At 36.2% G+C, this 18,723-nt stretch overlaps 1 protein-coding gene and 1 long non-coding RNA gene across 5 annotated transcripts in view; one reads left to right on the top strand and one right to left on the bottom strand.

The window, feature by feature from the left end:
• Window positions 1-18,723, top strand: part of EML4 (EMAP like 4) — a 157,018-nt gene that overhangs the window by 112,605 nt on the left and 25,690 nt on the right. For all 4 annotated transcript variants that reach the window (XM_070512181.1, XM_070512180.1, XM_070512178.1 and 1 more), the window contains 6 exons: window positions 2,668-2,802; window positions 2,916-3,051; window positions 11,184-11,335; window positions 12,876-13,001; window positions 13,518-13,649; window positions 14,384-14,451. In XM_070512181.1, coding sequence (XP_070368282.1) covers window positions 2,668-2,802; window positions 2,916-3,051; window positions 11,184-11,335; window positions 12,876-13,001; window positions 13,518-13,649; window positions 14,384-14,451 — 749 coding nt within the window. The remainder of the gene's footprint in view (window positions 1-2,667; window positions 2,803-2,915; window positions 3,052-11,183; window positions 11,336-12,875; window positions 13,002-13,517; window positions 13,650-14,383; window positions 14,452-18,723) is intronic.
• On the bottom strand, window positions 150-4,831 carry LOC139045539 (uncharacterized). The gene is made up of 3 exons (XR_011504078.1): window positions 4,735-4,831; window positions 1,777-1,827; window positions 150-277 (listed from the first exon to the last, which is right to left on the bottom strand). It is a non-coding gene; the product is annotated as an uncharacterized lncRNA (long non-coding RNA).

The following is an 18,723-nucleotide window of genomic DNA, read 5'->3' as shown; positions in this document are numbered from 1 at the left end:
ACAATTCTTTCCAGTGCAAATGACTGCAAAACACTAAAGCTAACTTAAAGAGAATTTATTGATTAATGTTTAGGGAGGAGAAGAAAACCTCTGGTATTGGTCAGAGGAGAATTTCGCCTCAGGATTGACTTGATTCAGGGATTAGGTCACTGATCTCTGTCTTTCCTCTTCGCTTCTCGTTGTATGTTGACTTTAGTCTGTTCTGCTGTAGATGAGCACTAATTTTGCTTGTAGGTCACAAGGATTTGGGGAGGTGATACATAGCTTGTTAATTTATCTGTTTAAAATTTAGAAAGGCAACTTTAAAATCTTATTGACAGAAATTAAAACCTAAATAAGTGGAGGAATATACTATAATTATGGACCAGACACTGTTGAAAAGATGTTACTTCTTTGCATATTGATCTGTATGTTCACATGGTCAAATCCCAACATGATTGTTATAGCAGTTACAAGCTGAATATATGAAGGGGTAAGAATAGACAAAAATACGAAGGTCAATGAGGATGTAAAGTAACTGGAACTCTCATACACTGCTGCTGGGCATATGAATTGGTGTAGCCATTTTGAAAACCTTTTGACCTTACCTGCTAAAGTTGAATATATGCATATGCATACCCTTTGACCCATCCTGTTTCACTCTGCAGTATAAACCCAACAGAATTATATACATGTGTTAACCAAAAGACAAGTAATCAAAAATAATGGTAGCAAAAAAAGGGAAACTACTCAAATGCCCATCAGTAGGAGAATGGATAAATCAATAATGTAGTCATTCCATACAAAGGAATACTATACATCAGTTAGAATGAACAAATTACAGTATATGTACCAGCATGAAGAAGATCTCACAATTGAATGTTGATAAAATAAGCCAGGCACAAAGGAGTACATTCTGTATGATTCCATTTAAATAAAACAGACAAAGATAATCTATGCTGCTACAAATGAGGATCATGGTTACTTGAGCAGGGGGAGGAGACAGTGACTAGAAAAGGGATCTGAGGTGTTTCTAGGATGTTAGTAATGTTCTCTTTCTTGCTCTGTACAGATGGTGTACAGCGATGTGTTCAATTTGTGAAAATTTATTGAATTATATACTCAGGATTTGTGTACTTTTCTGTGTATATAGTATGTACATCAATAGAAAGTTAAAATATCCTATAAGGCTACACTCATACCCAAGGTGATTTAATGTCATAGGTTACTTCAGGTTATGTCTTGAATATCTTATCACTAGCACCATGGGTTTTTGTATACTGGGAATATTTATAGTTACAAATATTAAACCTTGATTAATCAGTTTGGCATAAGATTCAACTGTTAAGTAGTTTTGATTTTGTTCAAGTGAAAACTGAAGACTGTTCATTCAGTTTTTAAAAGACATCATCATCCTGGAAGAGAGATGACTAGTTTTTGCTTTGTTACTAACACATTATTTTTAAAATTTACTGAGACCTGCAAGGTATATACAATTCCATACTAATCATGTGGAGAATTACATAACAGGAAAAGATGCTGTCCTTTTCCTTCATCTTATAAGTTGAATTCTAGTTGAGGGGAAAAAGTATTCAGATTAGATTTCATTGTTTGGGTTTTATTTATGTGTCTATACAACATCCTCGAGCCCAAAGATTAGTAGTAAAAATGTAAAATTTTCAGAAATGTTGGAGCCATGGGAAAATTTAGGTAAATTCTTCCGTGTCGTTTAATTAATAGAAGAATATAAAATGTATTGTCTTTAACTCACTTTGTTCATAAGATAACCATCCTTACCATGTTGGTTTGCAATGAGGAAATGCTTCCATACACATATGAAGTTCTTTGCTAAGTTAAAAAAAAATGGGTATTAATAATCACCATACAGATAAACAACAGCTAACAATAAACAGCTTTACGAGCATCTATATTTCACCTTACTGTTAAGTTTGAGTAGGTGCTTTTACCACAAAACATCAACTTAGTAAAAATTCAATTATGATTTATTAAACATACAGAAATATACTGTTTTTAAAATATCCTCAGTTCAGTAATTTTAGTGAAAAGACTGTACTTGTAATTCTTTTTGTGACTTTCATGCCTGTTTTCTTCCTTTTTCACTCTAGTTGTTTGTAACCTAACTCCAGTCTTTTTGAGGGTTTTTTGAGGAAAGAGCATAAGAGCTCTTTGTTTTTTCCTTTCTATAGGAGTCAGTAGTGACCATTCTATATCTGCTTTTTGAGCCTTCAGCCTGAGGACAATTCTCCAAACCAGTAATATTTTCTTGAATGGACACTCAATACTTATAGTGCAAAGAAGGATAAGACTTTTTTTTTTTTTTTATCAAAATGGCAATGTCTTTAATACAGAATGTACCTTGCTCTTGCATTTGGTAGTTTTAGTGTGCTTTTCCCTGAATGTAAGAAAGTAAAGTAAGCTAAAACTGTAATTCATATAAATGTCTTCCTGGTGCAGTTATTATATATAAATAGCATAAAAGATAATATAATAGTATAAGGACATCAAATTTAAATCATTATTCTAAAAACCTATTATTAAAATTTCTCAGAAAAATCGATCTTGGAAGAAAAGACATTTCTTCAAAAGTATTTCTGTCAGTAGCTGTAATAGGTACTTGATGGAGATAAGGATATACATATATCTAAAGCTTTATTTCTCTTTCCACAGACAACAAATGAAGTTGTTTTGGCTGTGGAGTTCCATCCAACAGATGCAAATATCATAATAACGTGTGGTAAATCTCATGTTTTATTCTGGACCTGGAGTGGCAATTCACTAACAAGAAAACAGGGAATTTTTGGGGTAAGGATTGGAATGTTTTAAATTTATTATAAAACTCTAATTTTTCAATGTTAAGTAAGCAAAAAATCATCATGCCAAAGGGAAAACTGAAAATTCTCATTGTTTCATTGTAGAAATATGAAAAACCAAAATTTGTGCAGTGTTTAGCATTCTTGGGGAATGGAGATGTTCTTACTGGAGACTCAGGTGGAGTCATACTTATATGGAGCAAAACTACTGTAGAACCCACACCTGGGAAGGGGCCTAAAGGTACAGTATTCTCAGATTTAAGTCATTCCTTTTAATTTGCACATACTGCTATTGCAGTCACCTCTTACCCAGACCAGGAAAGAGAGAGCTGCAGTGGAACAATATGAGCACCAACGTACCTGTTGTTTTTAAGGTTCTTCATGATGATCTTTTGAAATTAAATTGTTTACCCAGCTATTTATTAAGCATACATAACCCTCATTTGACTATACTGAACCTTCCCTTCTAAGAGGTTAATGCAAAGTAATTGGAAAGAGATGACGTACATATATGTTAATTTAAACATTATGAAGATTAAGAGAGAAATCATCCTAATCTTCAGTGTTGTGAAGCCTTCACAGAAGAAATGGTATTTAAGCTAAGCCGTAATGAATATATAAGACTATAAAAGATATGGAACCTTGATCCCAGTTTAGAGAAACAGTTCAGGCAAAGGCAGAAGGATTGATATGAATGTGAGGCATTCAGGATAGTGTGAATAAATTCGTCATGTAAAAGTGTAAATAGAAACAAGCGATAGCAAACTTGAAGGAAAATAGTAGTGTTTTGTAATTCCTCTTACCAGTTTAAACTGTTAAACTAAGCCATTGAAAATTCAGGTAGGGATTAAAGATACAGATTTTCTGATTTATCCACAAGAATCTTTAAAACTGGTTGCGCTCACGATGGAAGAGAGAAGAGCTGTGAGGCCAAGGGTCCTTTATCTCACAGTTAGATGACCAGAAAAGAGCCTACTAGGCTTGCAGACATGAGATTTAAAAAGAAAGAACTCTTTCTTTAGCGCCCCTAAACCAAAGAGGAGAGAGTTTCTAGGAATATCTGCTATAGGGAGGTCAAGAAGACTAAGAACCAAGGAAAAACCATTAGTAGTTTCCAGTTTCAGTAGAACATTAAGGCCCTGGAAAAGCTAAGTATAGATTGGCCAGTTCCAAAATGGAGAATTTTGAGAATCCAAGTTGAAAATGGAAAGTAAACAGTTACTAAAGTCAGCCGGGTCTTTTTAAGGTTGCCTAAAACCTAAGTAAAATGGGAATTACCGATGGAAAGGGAGAGATTAAAAATCTTAGAGAGAGAGATGAGAATAGCTGAATTGGGCATAAGAGCAGACATTATCCTTGAAAAGAGCAATAGCCTAAATTTTATTCTGAGACTGGAACTTTAGGAGGCTGAGAGAGAGCTTTTGTGGGTAAGTTGTCAGGGTCATGCAGGATGACATTGGTCTCAGTAAAAGCAGCTGTTTAAAAACTTGTATTGCACAACCAGAAGGACCTAACTAGAATATACAACTATGTACCGGAGTTGGGGGCTTTGGGGAAAAGAAGAAGGAAAAAAAAATTGTAGTGAAGTTTTTATTTTTAATGGATAATATAAGAACAACAGTAATATAATAAAACATCACATAATCAGACTCCATTACTTCAGAATTCTTACTAGTTGAAATTGGAATCCAGCTGAAAACTTTGACTTGACTATGGATGTTGGATATATTATAATAAATGAATATTAAAACCAAAGGCATGTAAATTTAGAGGTATCATTTTCTAAACAATTAGTGATTAAAATTATCAACTTACAAAAGCATGTTTCTAAGGACCTTTTTTTTTTTTTAACAGTTGTTGATTATAACATAGTTATTTGTAATATAGAAAGCCCCAATTACTACATTTGTGGCACATTTCCTACCTGTCTCTTCTCTTTTTTTCCAACATAGCAACAGACTACAGGCTTCCCTCTCCCCTGGGCTGGGTCTGGAGGTATCTGTGAGGGCAGTATGTGTGGCTATGTGATAAAATGGGAGAGGGGAGAGAAAAAGAATAAGCTCATAGTTCAATCCCCTTCTTTTTCTCACTACAGCCCCTCTTCCCAGCCCCAATAGTGGGCCTTGGCATTCACTCAGCTTTACCTTAAATTGAGTTTCCTCAGACATAAAGATATATTTTATTCTTAAGTCCCATTTGTACCCAAATATATAGGTCTACTTTGTGCTTTTCTATGGTAGATGAAAAAATTAGAGGAAGGATATTGAAAATAGCCTCTTTAAAACCCCGTTTTTCCTTACTGTTTAAGAAAATAAAACTGAACAAGTGTCCAAACCATGTACTTCCTTCAAAGTAGAAGGTTATGAGAGAAAAATTAGTGACCTTGTTCTAAAATCAGTGCCTTGGGGGCAGAGAGAGACTATTAGCAGCAACAGGTGGTAGCAGTAGAAAGAAAACTAGCTAGACTAATCAGTCTCTGAGTTCCACAAAAAAAAAAATAGAGAGAAAGGAGGTGCTAGGGAACCGATCTGGGATTCCTGAGACAGTTCTCCTGAGGATTGGCAGAACAGCATGCCCTGGTTTGTTTTTTTGAGGAAGATTAGCCCTGAGCTAACTACTGCCAATCCTCCTCTTTTTGCTGAGGAAGACTGGCCCTGAGCTAACATCCATGCCCATCTTCTTCCACTTTATACGTGGGATGCCTACCACAGCATGGCTTTTGCCAAGCGGTGCCATGTCCGCCCCCGGGACCCAAACCAGCGAACCCCCAGACCGCCGAGAAGCGGAATGTGCGAACTTAACCTTTGTGCCACCGGGCCGGCCCCGCCCTGGTTTCTTATTTATCTGCCTCACCTCAAACACACTGAAACAACTCCTTCCCTTTGTCTCTCTGGAGTGTGCGTTGGACCATGGGAATCACCACAAGTGGCTTATGAAAAAAGAGAATCCTTGGTCCCCAGCTCAGAAGGAAAGAGCCAGTTTATATGCCTGTCTTTTCTCATAGACTTTCTAACACAATGTCTGGCATTTGGTACAAGCTGTTTGAAAATTGTTTGTTAAATATTTTATTAAGGAAATGACTTTAATCTTACCTTTGGGTGTCAGTGTTGGAATAAAAGATGAGTGGTGCTGATGAAAGCACAATTTTCACTGAAATGTGGAATTTGTATTGTAAATGTCTTGTGATTGTGAAGATTTTCATACTATATTTTTTAGGCAATATACTAGATTAGTGTTTTCCATATCCATTCATCTGAATTTCTAAGTTTGACAGTTGAATTGAATTAGACATATTCAGAAGTTAAAAAGGATAATCCTTAAGTTGTATCCAATGACCCTGATCTCAGTCATTGGCCATGTATTCCTAGCCCCTTTCATTCAGTTTAGGTTCAGAATTTGCATATGAGAAGGATGGCAGTGGGTTGAGGATTCTTAAGAAAAAAGAAAATTAGGACAACAGTATTATCAACTACCTTTCCCTCTTAGCTCTCTTTTCTTTTTCCTGGGTACGTTTGTTCAGTATCAGAAATGCCAGGGAATAGCATTGTGTCTCAAACAGTGATTTAAATGGTTGACGTGTTATCCTCTGACACTGAGCAGTCTGGGTAGGAATGTACCCTTCATTAGCCTTAATGTGTGTTGAGGTGGCAGGCACAGAGAGGTTCATTGGTGGTGTTTATTTTGGTTTTTGTCTGAAAAACTTGCAGCTTAGCCTTTGTGCAAAGAAAATCTGCCGGTGCATGAACAGGAAACAGGAAGTCTAGTCTTGTAAACTGCTGGGCACATGGAATGGCCTGTGTTGTACTCGGCTACACGACTGACCCTATTATGGGCAAACTTGCCAAGAATTTTGTTTCTTCCTTTATGTTTGGGGTTTTCAGTTCTGTAAATATGGCTGGGAAGGATTTGGTGAGTGCTGTGAAATGTGTAAGTCCAGATCAGGGCAGATGCTCAAAGTTTCCATTTTTAAATTCTTGCCAAAAATTTCACTAGGTTGATCCAGTTTGCATATTCCCTAATATGACATTTCTGCACCTGTGGCAGTCTTATCAACCAAAATTTGAGTATACTGTGATGTCATGTCTGATAAAGGGACATTTTTTGGATGGCAGAAGTAAAACTTTGTAGCTTCCTTTTAGTCTGGTAAATAGACAAACCAAAACTGGATTTTATGCCTCATAAGCACTCTATATATTTTCTTCTTGCTTCCAAACCATTTTTTCTTTACCTTAAATGTAAATTCACAGGAATCTTCAAAGTAATTAGTATTTTCAATTTCTTTTTTTCCCTCAGTTTTATTGAGCTATAATTGACATATTGTACCATTTAAGGTGTACAACATAATCATTTGATATATGTATACATTGCAAAATGATTACCACAGCTCACATACTTATATTTTTTTTCTTGTGATGAGAACTTTTAAGATCTACTCTCTTAGCAACTTTCAAATATACAATACAGCATTGTTAGCTATAGTCACCATGCTGCGCATTAAATCCCCAGATCTTACTTATCTTGTAACTGGAAGTTTGTACCTTTTCACCACCTTTACCCATTTCCCTACCCCTCTCTGCCTCGAGCAACCACCAGTCTGTTCTGTATGTATGAGTTCATATATTTTAGATTTCACATGTAAGTGAGATCATGCAGTATTTGTCTTTCTCTGTCTGTTTCACTTAGCATAATGCCCTCTAGGTCCATCCATGTTTTTAACAAATGTCAGGATTTCCTTTTTTTTAATCCATTGTGTATATACACCACATTTTCTTTATCCATTCATTTGTCGGTAGACACTTAGGTTGTTTCAGTATTTTCTGTTTCTTATGTGGGTACAAGGTATTTGTTACTTCCTTCATATATGAAACAGTTCAAAATCTTTTATATGAAATAGTTCGTAATTTTTTAAGTGAGGGAGGGGAAGTTGAGAGTATCTGCAGCACCCCCTATTAAAATGTTATTCTTAAATCTTTGTCAAGTTCCTTTAAGAAACTAAGAAACACCACCATTTTATACCTGCTCTCCAAATAATCAACAAGGGCCCATTTTCCCAGTTGCTAAGAATATAATGTAAATTTCAGAGTCTCCCTGACATTTGATTCTATGGTTAAACAGGCACAGAAAGCCTTCCAAATGATCTTTATTTGGCAGTCAAGGTAAACTTGCTTTTTATGGAAACTTTGTTTCTGTTAGAGATGAGAAGAAAGGGGGAGATTTGCAATTAAGCTTGGATAGTACTTGGCCATGATTATTCCTGGAAGTACAGTAAGTTTTAAATTCAAGGATAATTATTTTTCATGGCAGGTATTTCAAACATTATTTGGCTTAAATTGGGATGTCGAAATACAGGCCCATGAGAAGGAAATCTTTGACTATAAATTTGTTTTATAGGTAAATACTATCTAAAGGGAGCTTTGGTAATTTGTTTAAATTTGAAGCACAGAAATTTTTTTACCTAAATTAGTGTTAGGTCCTCCTCAGGAGATAACTTTCCTGGTGGGAGGTCGAGAGTGGGAATGTCACAGAGTTGACCACTATAATAGACTATTTTTATTTTTTTTTGAAGATTTTATTTTTCGTTTTTCTCCCCAAAGCCCCCCGCTACATATTTGTGTATTTTTAGTTGTGGGTCTTTCTAGTTGTGGCATGTGGGACGCCGCCTCAGTGTGGCTTGACGAGCGGTGCTGTGTCCACACCCGGGATCCGAACCGGTGAAACCCTGGGCCGTCAAAGCAGAACGTGCACACTTAACCACTCGGCCCTAGAATATTTTTATTCTTGATGAAGCATTTGTTCTTCAGCTTTACTTTCTGTTTTCTAACATTCCATCATTCTAGGAACATCTTAAAATGTTTAACAAGGTGTTTGTCCTGTTTAGAAGTATGGTAGACTGAAATTAAAGATAGAAAAACTATATTTCATTTTCCTGCATTCTGACTGAAATCTGTGAAACTCCACACCTCTGTTTTTTGTAATTTTTTACATGGTACTTTCAAGCTATTCTTGTTAATTTAACCATGCTAGAGGAAATAAGCCCTTTGCTTCTTTTTTTTTTTTAAAGTACCCAAATAAAGCCAACAGTTCCCCCCAGAAAATTCACATCTCTCAAATGCCCTTTCTCTCTTGGTCACATCAAAGCCGTAATAGATAATGGCTTGCTATCCTACTGGACACAATTACGTTGTTCAATGTTTGAAATATTTTCAGGTGATGAATGTTGATGTGAGCTGAGGCAGTTGACCTGAATAGCAAGTTTGTTGGAGTTCTGCTCCCAGCTCTGCTGAATTGGGCAAGCGCTTTCCTTTCTCGTTGCCAAATATACCCATCTTAAGCATTTGTGCCACTAGCACCCTCACAGTGAGTAATTTTTAGAGTCAACGTTAGCATAATTTTTTTTAGGATACCAAAACCCTATAAATTTTAGTTAATTTTTGAAATATAATGGCAGCTCAAATAGAAAGATGAGTAAAAATGAACAATCTCAATAACAACTTTATTGAGATATAATTCACATACCATAAGATTCACCCTTTTAAAATGTACAAGTCAGTGGTTTTTAGTAGATTCACAGAGTTGTGCAACCATCACCACTATCTAACTTCAGAACGTTTTCAACACCCCAAAAAGAAACACTGCCCATTTAGCAGTCACTTCCCAGTCCTCCTTCCCCTCAGCCTCTAGCAACCATTTGTCTGCTTTTGGTTTTTATGGATTTGCCTGTTTTGGACATTTCATATAAATGGAATTATACAATATGTGGTCTTCTGTGACTGATTTTTTTCACTCGAACCTTAATGTTTTCAGAGTTCATCCATGTTGCAGCATGTATCCATACCTCATTCCTTTTTATGGCTGAATAATATTCCATGCTGTAGATATACCACATTTTTTTAATCCATTCATCAGTTAATGAATCATTTTAGAAAATGAACAGTTTTCTTCCAGTTTTATTGAGCTATAATTGACATCTAATATTGTGTGAGTTTAAGGTGTATAGCATAATGATTTGATATATGTATATATTGCAAAATGATTACCACAGTAAGTTTAGTTAACATCTATCACTTCACATAGTTACAAATTTTTCTCTTGTGATGAGAATTTGTAAGATCTACTATCTTTGCAACTTTCAGATATACAATATGGTATTGTTAATTATAGTCACCATGCTGTGCATTAAATTCCAACGACTTATTTATGTTATAACTGAGAGTTTGTACCTTTTGAACTCATTCACCCATTTCCTCCACTGAATTATTTTTAAATTTGTAATATTTTTCATTTTTCCAAGGGATCTAAGGTCTATTTATTGACTGACTTTGGCCATATTTAAACAAGGTTCTACCTTCCCATTTTGAACCTGGTAACTAACTCTGCAAGATATCATCTTCCAGAAAGTTTTACTCTTGTCTGCCAGCCTCACTAGCCAGATAAAGAGCTTCTTTGAGTAAGGCATAATGAATACCAAAGAAAAAGGTTTGAGTACTAAAATCTTATTCTCACTCGTAAGAAAGAGGATCTGATTCTTTATATATATATATATATATATATATATGTCTTTCTTTTTTTCTTTTAATCTGCACATGGACTTTACTTAAAATTATTTTTTATGTACCTGCCTTGTCCCTTCCTGGGTACTTGTGAAGTGCTCTGAGCATACAAGAAAGCTGTTTTGTCATTCAACCATCACATTGGGTATAGCCAGACCAGTTTTTAAAATACTAAAATACGTCTCTGGTTGGTCAAAAGCCACTGTTCCAAGCTGCCAGTGCCCACTTCTGCCCCACTAGCTTCCCCAGTCCCTCATATCTCAGCAAATACAGGCAGTAATCCTTGGCAGAGGAGAAGGCCTCCAGGTCAAAGTGGTTGTTAAATGTTATGACTGTTACTCAGCAGCAAATGAAGGCTTTTTTGCAAACTTGAACATGGAGTGAAGAGGCTTGAGTTCTAATCACAGCTTTGTAACTAGCTAACTGTGTGGTGCTGGTTAAGCCACTTCCATACCTCTGTGTCCTCAGCTCTAAAATCAGAAGAGTAATACCTGCCCTAAATACCATATAAGATGATTATTAAGGGCTGGTGAAGTTCTGAGGCTAATGTATCCTCTGTTGTCTGTGGAATTATCACTACTTTAGCTTGCTTTTTTGTAAGAATCTATTTTGAAATATTTTCAGGGTAACTAAATATTGACATAAATGCGAAGGATTGTATTAGCCTTGCAGAAGACTTGCTGAAAATAGGTTTTTGCTTGTTGAGTCATAGGAACTTTTGATTATTCACTCTATGGTTCTGCTAAAGTTTTCTTCCAAAAGACACTAAAGTCTGATGGAAAATGTTATCACTAGTATTTTTATTTTTCCCTTGTCATATTAGGTGTTTATCAGATCAGCAAACAAATCAAAGCTCATGATGGCAGTGTGTTCACACTTTGTCAGATGAGAAATGGGATGTTATTAACTGGAGGAGGGAAAGACAGAAAAATAATTCTGTGGGATCATGATCTGAATCCTGAAAGAGAAATAGAGGTAAGGATGGAAATGCACCATAAAAATTTAAAAATATTAAACCCTCTAAACTCATGTCGTTTGTCCCACATTAAGATAACATACTTTTCTGGGAAATTGGTGCACGTTCTTCTCATTTCATTCCCTCAAGGAAAAAAGGACCTTCGTTAAACAAAATAATTTGAAAGAATAAAAAAAGATTGGGGAGAGTAATTAACTTCCTTGTTTACTTCTGAGATTATTTCTTAGTGATCCAAAAATATAGCCATGCAAACTTAAAATTCAACAAACATTCATCAAATACTGTATCAAAATCCAAGGTATACAAAATGACCAGTTTAATTTTAAAAATTGAAAATAATCTTTTAAACAGTGGGCTTAATATTGCTAATGATCTATGTACATGTCTGCTTCGTGGCGTGAATCAAGTGTATCCATAAAACCTGACAGGTGTAATGTGCTCAGTGAAAGTTTGCTGATTGAATTGAGGTGTCAGGAAGTGAAATGATTACGAATAGTTAGATCAATGATTCTCAAAACAAGGGCAAATCTCATGGAGTTTAATATTGCTTCTATTTCTTGGTGACTTAAATTTAGAATTTATGTTCACTGTTTTCTACACATAACATGCTCTCCAGACAAAATCTTCTCTAAAAAAGAGGATCCTGATAGTACTGCTCTTGGGTTTTATTTCCAGGAAGATAGATAAGAAAGAGTGGCTTTATCACATCCTTAAGTTCGTAGTGGAAATGCCACTTCTTTTACCATTTATTTTCTTCACAGATAAAACTGATATCCTTTGTAATCAAAACCTACACCATCTAGTTCATTCTTCCTTTTGCCATTTCTAACAAATTTAGGTTACTTTTAAAATTCAGTTCTTTGTGCTTTTAGGAGTCATTTTGGATCCTACTTCATAAGAAAGAACAGCATTATTTCAGAAAGAGTCATTGTTTGGGCTTATTAAATTATTAATATAACATTCACTGAGAGTATACCATGTAGTGCATTAAGTAAGATTGATCTTCCAAGGAGTCCTCTTAATGGCACTTAACACTTTACAATATATTGCTTTTTAGTTGCAAGGAAATTTCCCATGTACTATTCTTACATTTTGATCCTTATAATAATCAGTAGTAGGAAGGGCATGTAGTAGTATTATCCCCATGTTACAGATAAAGACATTTGTCTTAGGTTGAATGACTTACCCAAAATAACATAGCTAGTAAATAACAAAACCAGACTACATTCTTCACGTGATCTAATAGAATTCATTCCTTTTTCCCCTACTCCTAGCCCTTAACTCTTGAAATCATAAAATATAGATTTAAAATTGCCTGAAGCAAAGAATGTTGATAATAATTCATTATAACTTGTGTGTCATAAAATGTAATTATCTGAACAAATAAATTGTTATTAGCGTAGGATTACCGTATTACTTTCAAATTTGGAGTTCTGTTGTTTATTACCCCGTAATCACTTACAGCTATAAATGCAGTTTTCAGGTAGTAATTAATGTATGTTAGTATGTGTATGGTGACTTTACAAATTTGTTTTTTAGGTTCCTGATCAGTATGGAACAATCAGAGCTGTAGCAGAGGGAAAAGGAGATCAATTTTTAGTAGGCACATCACGAAATTTTATTTTACGAGGAACATTTAATGATGGCTTCCAAATAGAAGTACAGGTAAGCAATATGGTTTGTTTTGCTGAGGGAGATTGGCCATGAGCTAACATCCATGCCAGTCTTCCTCTATTTTTCAGTATGTGGGCCACTAACAGGGTAGTGTAGGTCCATGCCTGGGAACCAAATCCAGGCTGCTGAAGCAGAATGGGCTGAGTGTAACCACTAGGCCACTGGGGCTGGCCCTTAAGCTATATGGTTTTCACCATTAACTGAATTTTTTTTTTTTCTAATGAAGATTCGCCCTGAGCTAATATCTGTTGCAAATTTTCCTCTTTTTGCTTGAAGAAGATTCACCCTGAGCTAACATCTGTGCCAGTCTTCTTCTGTTTTGTCTGTGGGGCACCACCACAGCATGGCACCGAAGAGTGGTGTAGGTTCACATCCAGGAACCGAACCCAGGCTGGCAAAGCAGAGCGCACCAAACTTAACCACTAGGCCACAGGGCCAGCCCCCTTAACTGAATATTCTTGATGAGACTCTTTGTTTCTTAGAAAAATGGTTGTATTTTATTTTCAGGGTCATACAGATGAGCTTTGGGGTCTTGCCACACATCCTTTCAAAGATTTGCTCCTGACATGTGCTCAGGACAGACAGGTGTGCATGTGGAACTCAGTGGAACACAGGCTGGAATGGACAAGGCTTGTAGATGTAAGTAAAGCAAAATGTGATTATAATCTCCCCACAGAAACTCCCTAAACTGGCAGTTGGGAGTAGCAAAGGAAAAAGGACTCAGCATTGGTTAAAACCAAGTGTATTTACATAGTTTAGTAAAGAGGGTGCGGGGAGGGGAGACTGTTTACTCACAAAGTATAATATGAACCCACTCTAAAGAAGCAAGGTAGCAGGGCAAACTCTCAATTTTTCTGTCAGTTTTAGTAGTAAAAATCAAAAAAGATTTCACATATTTATGGAGCATCAATTGTTAGGGAAATGTTTGGGCCTCTGGTGGTGGTGCAGTTGGTTTCAGTAAGTGCTGCTCACTAACAGACTCTACTGTCTTCTTTTTGAGTTGGTCTCTTACTGTATTTTCTCCCTACTCCACCCAGATATCCACCTTTTCTAGCCCAAAAAATGTATGCACGTTCTTTGCAGACTCTGAAGAACTGTACAAATGTTTGTTAGTATCCTTATTATTGTTCCACTGCCTAGCCACGAGCTGGTTGTCCTTTCCCCTCACCACTCTGCCAGCATATCCCCTTCCTGCTCTGAAATTCCTTTTCCTCTCATGTCCATGTGGTGTTTCCCATTGGTTATAATAAAGTTGATTGGAATTCCATGTTTGTATGAAACATGTTATTTTCAAATATGTTTTTGCCACTATTCCCATAGATCTAGGGAGACTTTCTCGTGTACTCCCCAACAGCTGTCTGTCTCTCTTCTAGGAACCAGGACACTGTGCAGATTTTCATCCAAGTGGCACAGTGGTGGCCATAGGAACGCACTCAGGCAGGTAGGGTCTTTAAGGGAAATGTGAGCTGAGTAATCTGAAGTGGTGGGGTGTTTAACTGTTATTCAGGAATGTTCTCAATCTGATCTGGAGAATTATTCTTTTAAGTGGCACACTAATATGCTTGTTGCTCTTCTCTGTTTGTTTACTCATTCAGTGATTATTTATTGCGCACCTACCATTTGTCAGACAATTGTGGGCATTCAGGCTACATCCGAGTGCAAAACAAAATCCATGCCCTTGTGGAGCCCACATTTTAGTGTGTGGGTGCTGGAGGCAGAATGAAAAATAAACATTATTCTAATTAAGTTAGAAAATGTTGAGAGCCATGGGTGAGGGAGGGTTGAGCACAGGAAGAGGGATTGGCAGGGGGTGCAGTTGCAAAATGATAAATAGGGTGGTCAGGATAGGCTTCATTGAGAGCGTGATGAATCAGCAGACTTGACCCTCCCTTGTGAAATTTTCTCTGTTACCAGAAAATTTCTCTCCTTATTCTTTTAGGGAAGAGAATTGAAGCTGAAATAATGCAGTTGAGCTTTTATAAGTTATTTGTGCTATAGCTTTTGTCATCCTGTCTTTTTGAATGTTACACAGGTAGATAATAAAGGTATATTTCCTGAAATTGTCATTAATTGCTTGTATAGTGCCTTCCCAAGATTTTTGAGTAACATATATTTATTATCTGCATATTTTTAATTGGGTGCCTTCTATTGCCTCTACTAGTAAGTAGCCCTCATCACAAATAACTTAATTTCTTTTTTTTCTTAAAGATTGGCACCTGAGCTAACATCTGTTGCCAGTCTTCTTTTTTGTTGTTGTTTCTGTCATTTTCTCTCCAAAGCCCCCCAGTACATAGTTGTGTGTCTAGTTATAGGTCCTTCTGGTTCTGCTATGTGGGACACCACCTCAGCATGGCCTGATGAGCAGGTGCTGGGTCCAGCCCAGGATCCAACCCGGTGAAACCCTGGGCCACTGAAGTGGAGCGTGTGAACTTAACCACTCTGCCACATGGCAGCCCCTTAACTTATTTTTTAAAGAGGCAGAAGAAAAATATGAAGTCAATTTCTAAAAGTTAAACCCGTAGAAAATGTGGAATGCTGATTTCTAATGAGGTGAAACTATTGTAAATACACTTATGTAAATATTTTTGTTTATATGACAAATGTTTCAAATGAGCCAGTTCATTTAATCATTTAGAGGTTTTTTTTGTAGCAAGTTTTCCCTCTGGCTCTTGGATGCAAATTAACACCTCTGGAAACTCAAAGCATTCAAATTCCTTTTCATAAATAGTGCTACAAAATCTTTCAGAATCATGGAAAAACATGTCTTTAAAGTAAACCTTGAAATGTGGGTATGTAACTAGAGATGCTATTTGAGTGGTTCTGAAATAACTGAATTTTAGAATTAGGCTGCTTGGGAGAGTAATTGGTGATAACTTACAAATATAGGTGGCTTTATTATCTCGGGTTTCCCAAAAAAATACCTGTCAGTAATAGATTATTACTGAGACTTGCACTAAATAGACAGGCAAATGGCAGATCATTTTGTAGGATTTGGAGGAAATTATTTTCTGTTTTACTGAAAAAATTAGAGCACATAAGAAACAACCTGAGTTATAGTACTGGTTTGCAGAAAACGACAAAGGAGTTCACTTCAGATCTGTTTTTTGTGCAGCTGAAAAGATATCACAAATGCTAAAGTCAATGAAATAATAAGAGTAAGAGCCACCATTTATTCAGTATCTGATGACAGACCTTGTACTAAATTCTCTTTATTATTACTTTAAATCTTCACAAGAGCACAAGAAAATATTTATTAATATCTCCATTGCACAGACAGGAAACCAAGACCTGTAGAGTTTCAGTCACTTGTGATTGAGTCAAGATTTGAACTCGGGTTCTCTATGGCTCCCAAGCTTGTCTCTTTCCACTACTCCACCAGTACTTTTTGAGATGTCATTATGGTGTTTGTAGCATTACTTGAAAATATTGTAAGGAAAGTTTATCGCCGAAGGTTAAACCACTGGCTGACATATTTTAACAGCATTTATTGTGGTATATAACAAAGGAATTAAACACTGAGTGGAATGTAAGGGTTAGAGGTGTTTAAATCATTAAGATGCACCACTTGCTTGGATGGAGGAGTGTATGTGTGTATACAATATAGACACATGTATACAGAGCCCCAGTTTTTAAGGAAAAACTGATCTGATTTAAATTCACTGAAATTACTTTCTAACGTTTATGTGGCTGTGAGGTCATCATTAACAAGCTTAAAATGAAAAGTCACTTAATTTAAGTGACTTAAGCTAAATAAAGTTAAACCAGTTGGTTCCTCTGGGAGTTGTGACTAGAAAACACCATATAAATGAGAGTGATGTGATTACTAGATGAAAAGTGCTGGCAGTCAGTCCTTTGTGGTGTGGAGTTGGGCGTTATTTAGAATCTACAGGAGATGTAGTTATCAGTGTTCATTCTATACATAATTCCTGTCTTTAGTTTCACATCTGATTAGATTCTGTTGATTCTTAGAGAACTTTCTCATTTATTATTTTTTACACAGATCTGTGAATACCTGCCTATGATGTCTAAAACTGAAAATTCCTCAATGTAGCCATTCAGATTATTATCACTGACGCTAAGCTTGAAAAAAGTCACACTCAGGACAAGGAAGTTTTTTTTTTTTAACTATATGCAGTACGTGTCCAAATTGTCCATGATCCAGAAAAGGTGACTAGCAGAATGTTTAAAGATGTCTTCATGTCCATATCTAGAAATTTTCTACTTCTTATAATCAGGAAGTAAGCACAAGTGTGAATAAATTATCACAGTGATAAATAAAATTATCATTTTTTATCCTTTTTTTTTTTTGAGGAAGATTAGCTCTGAGCTAACTACTGCCAGTGCTCCTCTTTTTGCTGAGGAAGACTGGCCCTGAGCTAACATCCGTGCCCATCTTCTTCTACTTTATATGTGGTACGCCTACCACAGCATGGCATGCCAAGCGGTGCCATGTCCACACCCGGGATCTGAACCGGCGAACCCTGGACCGCCGAGAAGTGGAACGTACACACTTAACCGCTGTGCCACCAGGCTGGCCCCTAAAATTACATTTTGAAGAATGTATTACTAATATAATGTCTAAGGGAAAAAATTAAATGCATAGCCCTAAGTGGGCATAGTACTTTCTTAACATGCTAATCCTCACATAGTGCGGATTCTTTTTAACAGCTTTATTGAGATATAATCCATCCATTTAAAATACACAGTTCAGTAGTTTCTAGTAAGTTCACAGGGTTGTACAACCATCGTCACAAACTAATTTTAGAACATTTTCATTAATCCAAAAAGAAATCCTGTACCCATTAGCAGTCACTCCCCATTACCCTGCCCACCGCCTCCCAGCCTTAGGCAACTGATCTACCTTCTGTCTCTACTGTAGGTTTGCCTATTCTGGACATTTCATATAAATAGAATCATATAGTGTGTGATCTTTTGTGATTAGCTGCTTTCACTTAACATAATGTTTTCAAGGTTCCATGTTGTACAGCATATCTAAGTATTTCATTCCTTTTGTGGCCAAATAATATTCCTTTGTATACATATACCTGCTTCATCAGTTGATGGACGTGTGAGTGATTTCCACTTTTTGGCTACTATGAATAATGCTGCTGTGAACATTTATTCACAAGTTTTTATGTGGACATATGTTTTTGAATTCTGTTGCATATATACCAAGGAGTATACATGCTGCATCATGTGATAACTCTATGTTTAACATTTTGAGGAACTACCGAACTGTTTTCCACAACAGCTATGCCATTTTATATTCCACCAGCGAAGTATGAGGGTTCCACTTTCTCCACATCCTCACCAACACTTGTCATTGTCTGTATTTTGATAACAGCCATCCTAGTGGGTGTGAAGTGCTTTTTCATTGTGGTTTTGATTTGCATTTCTTTGATGGTGGTGATGTTGGGTATCTTTTTCATGTGCTTATTGGCCACTTGAATAGCATCTTTAGAGAAACGCTATTCAAGTCCTGTGCCCATCTTTGAATTGGTTTGTCGTTTTATTGTTGAGTTGTAAGAATTCTTTATATATTCTGGATAACAGTACCTTATCAATATATGATTCGCAAGTATTTTCTCTCATTCCAAGAGTTGTCTGTCACTTTCTTGATGGTAACATTTGTGGCACAAAAGTTTTAAATTTTTATATAATCCAGTTTATCTATTCTTTCTCATGTTTCTTGGTCATAAGGATTTAGTCCTAT

The sequence above is a fragment of the Equus asinus genome, chromosome 6 (assembly GCF_041296235.1).
Source record: "Equus asinus isolate D_3611 breed Donkey chromosome 6, EquAss-T2T_v2, whole genome shotgun sequence".
NCBI classification, from domain to species: domain Eukaryota; kingdom Metazoa; phylum Chordata; class Mammalia; order Perissodactyla; family Equidae; genus Equus; species Equus asinus.
The sequence above is the reverse complement of the archived record's forward strand: the minus strand, read 5'-3'. Positions and strand labels throughout refer to the sequence as shown.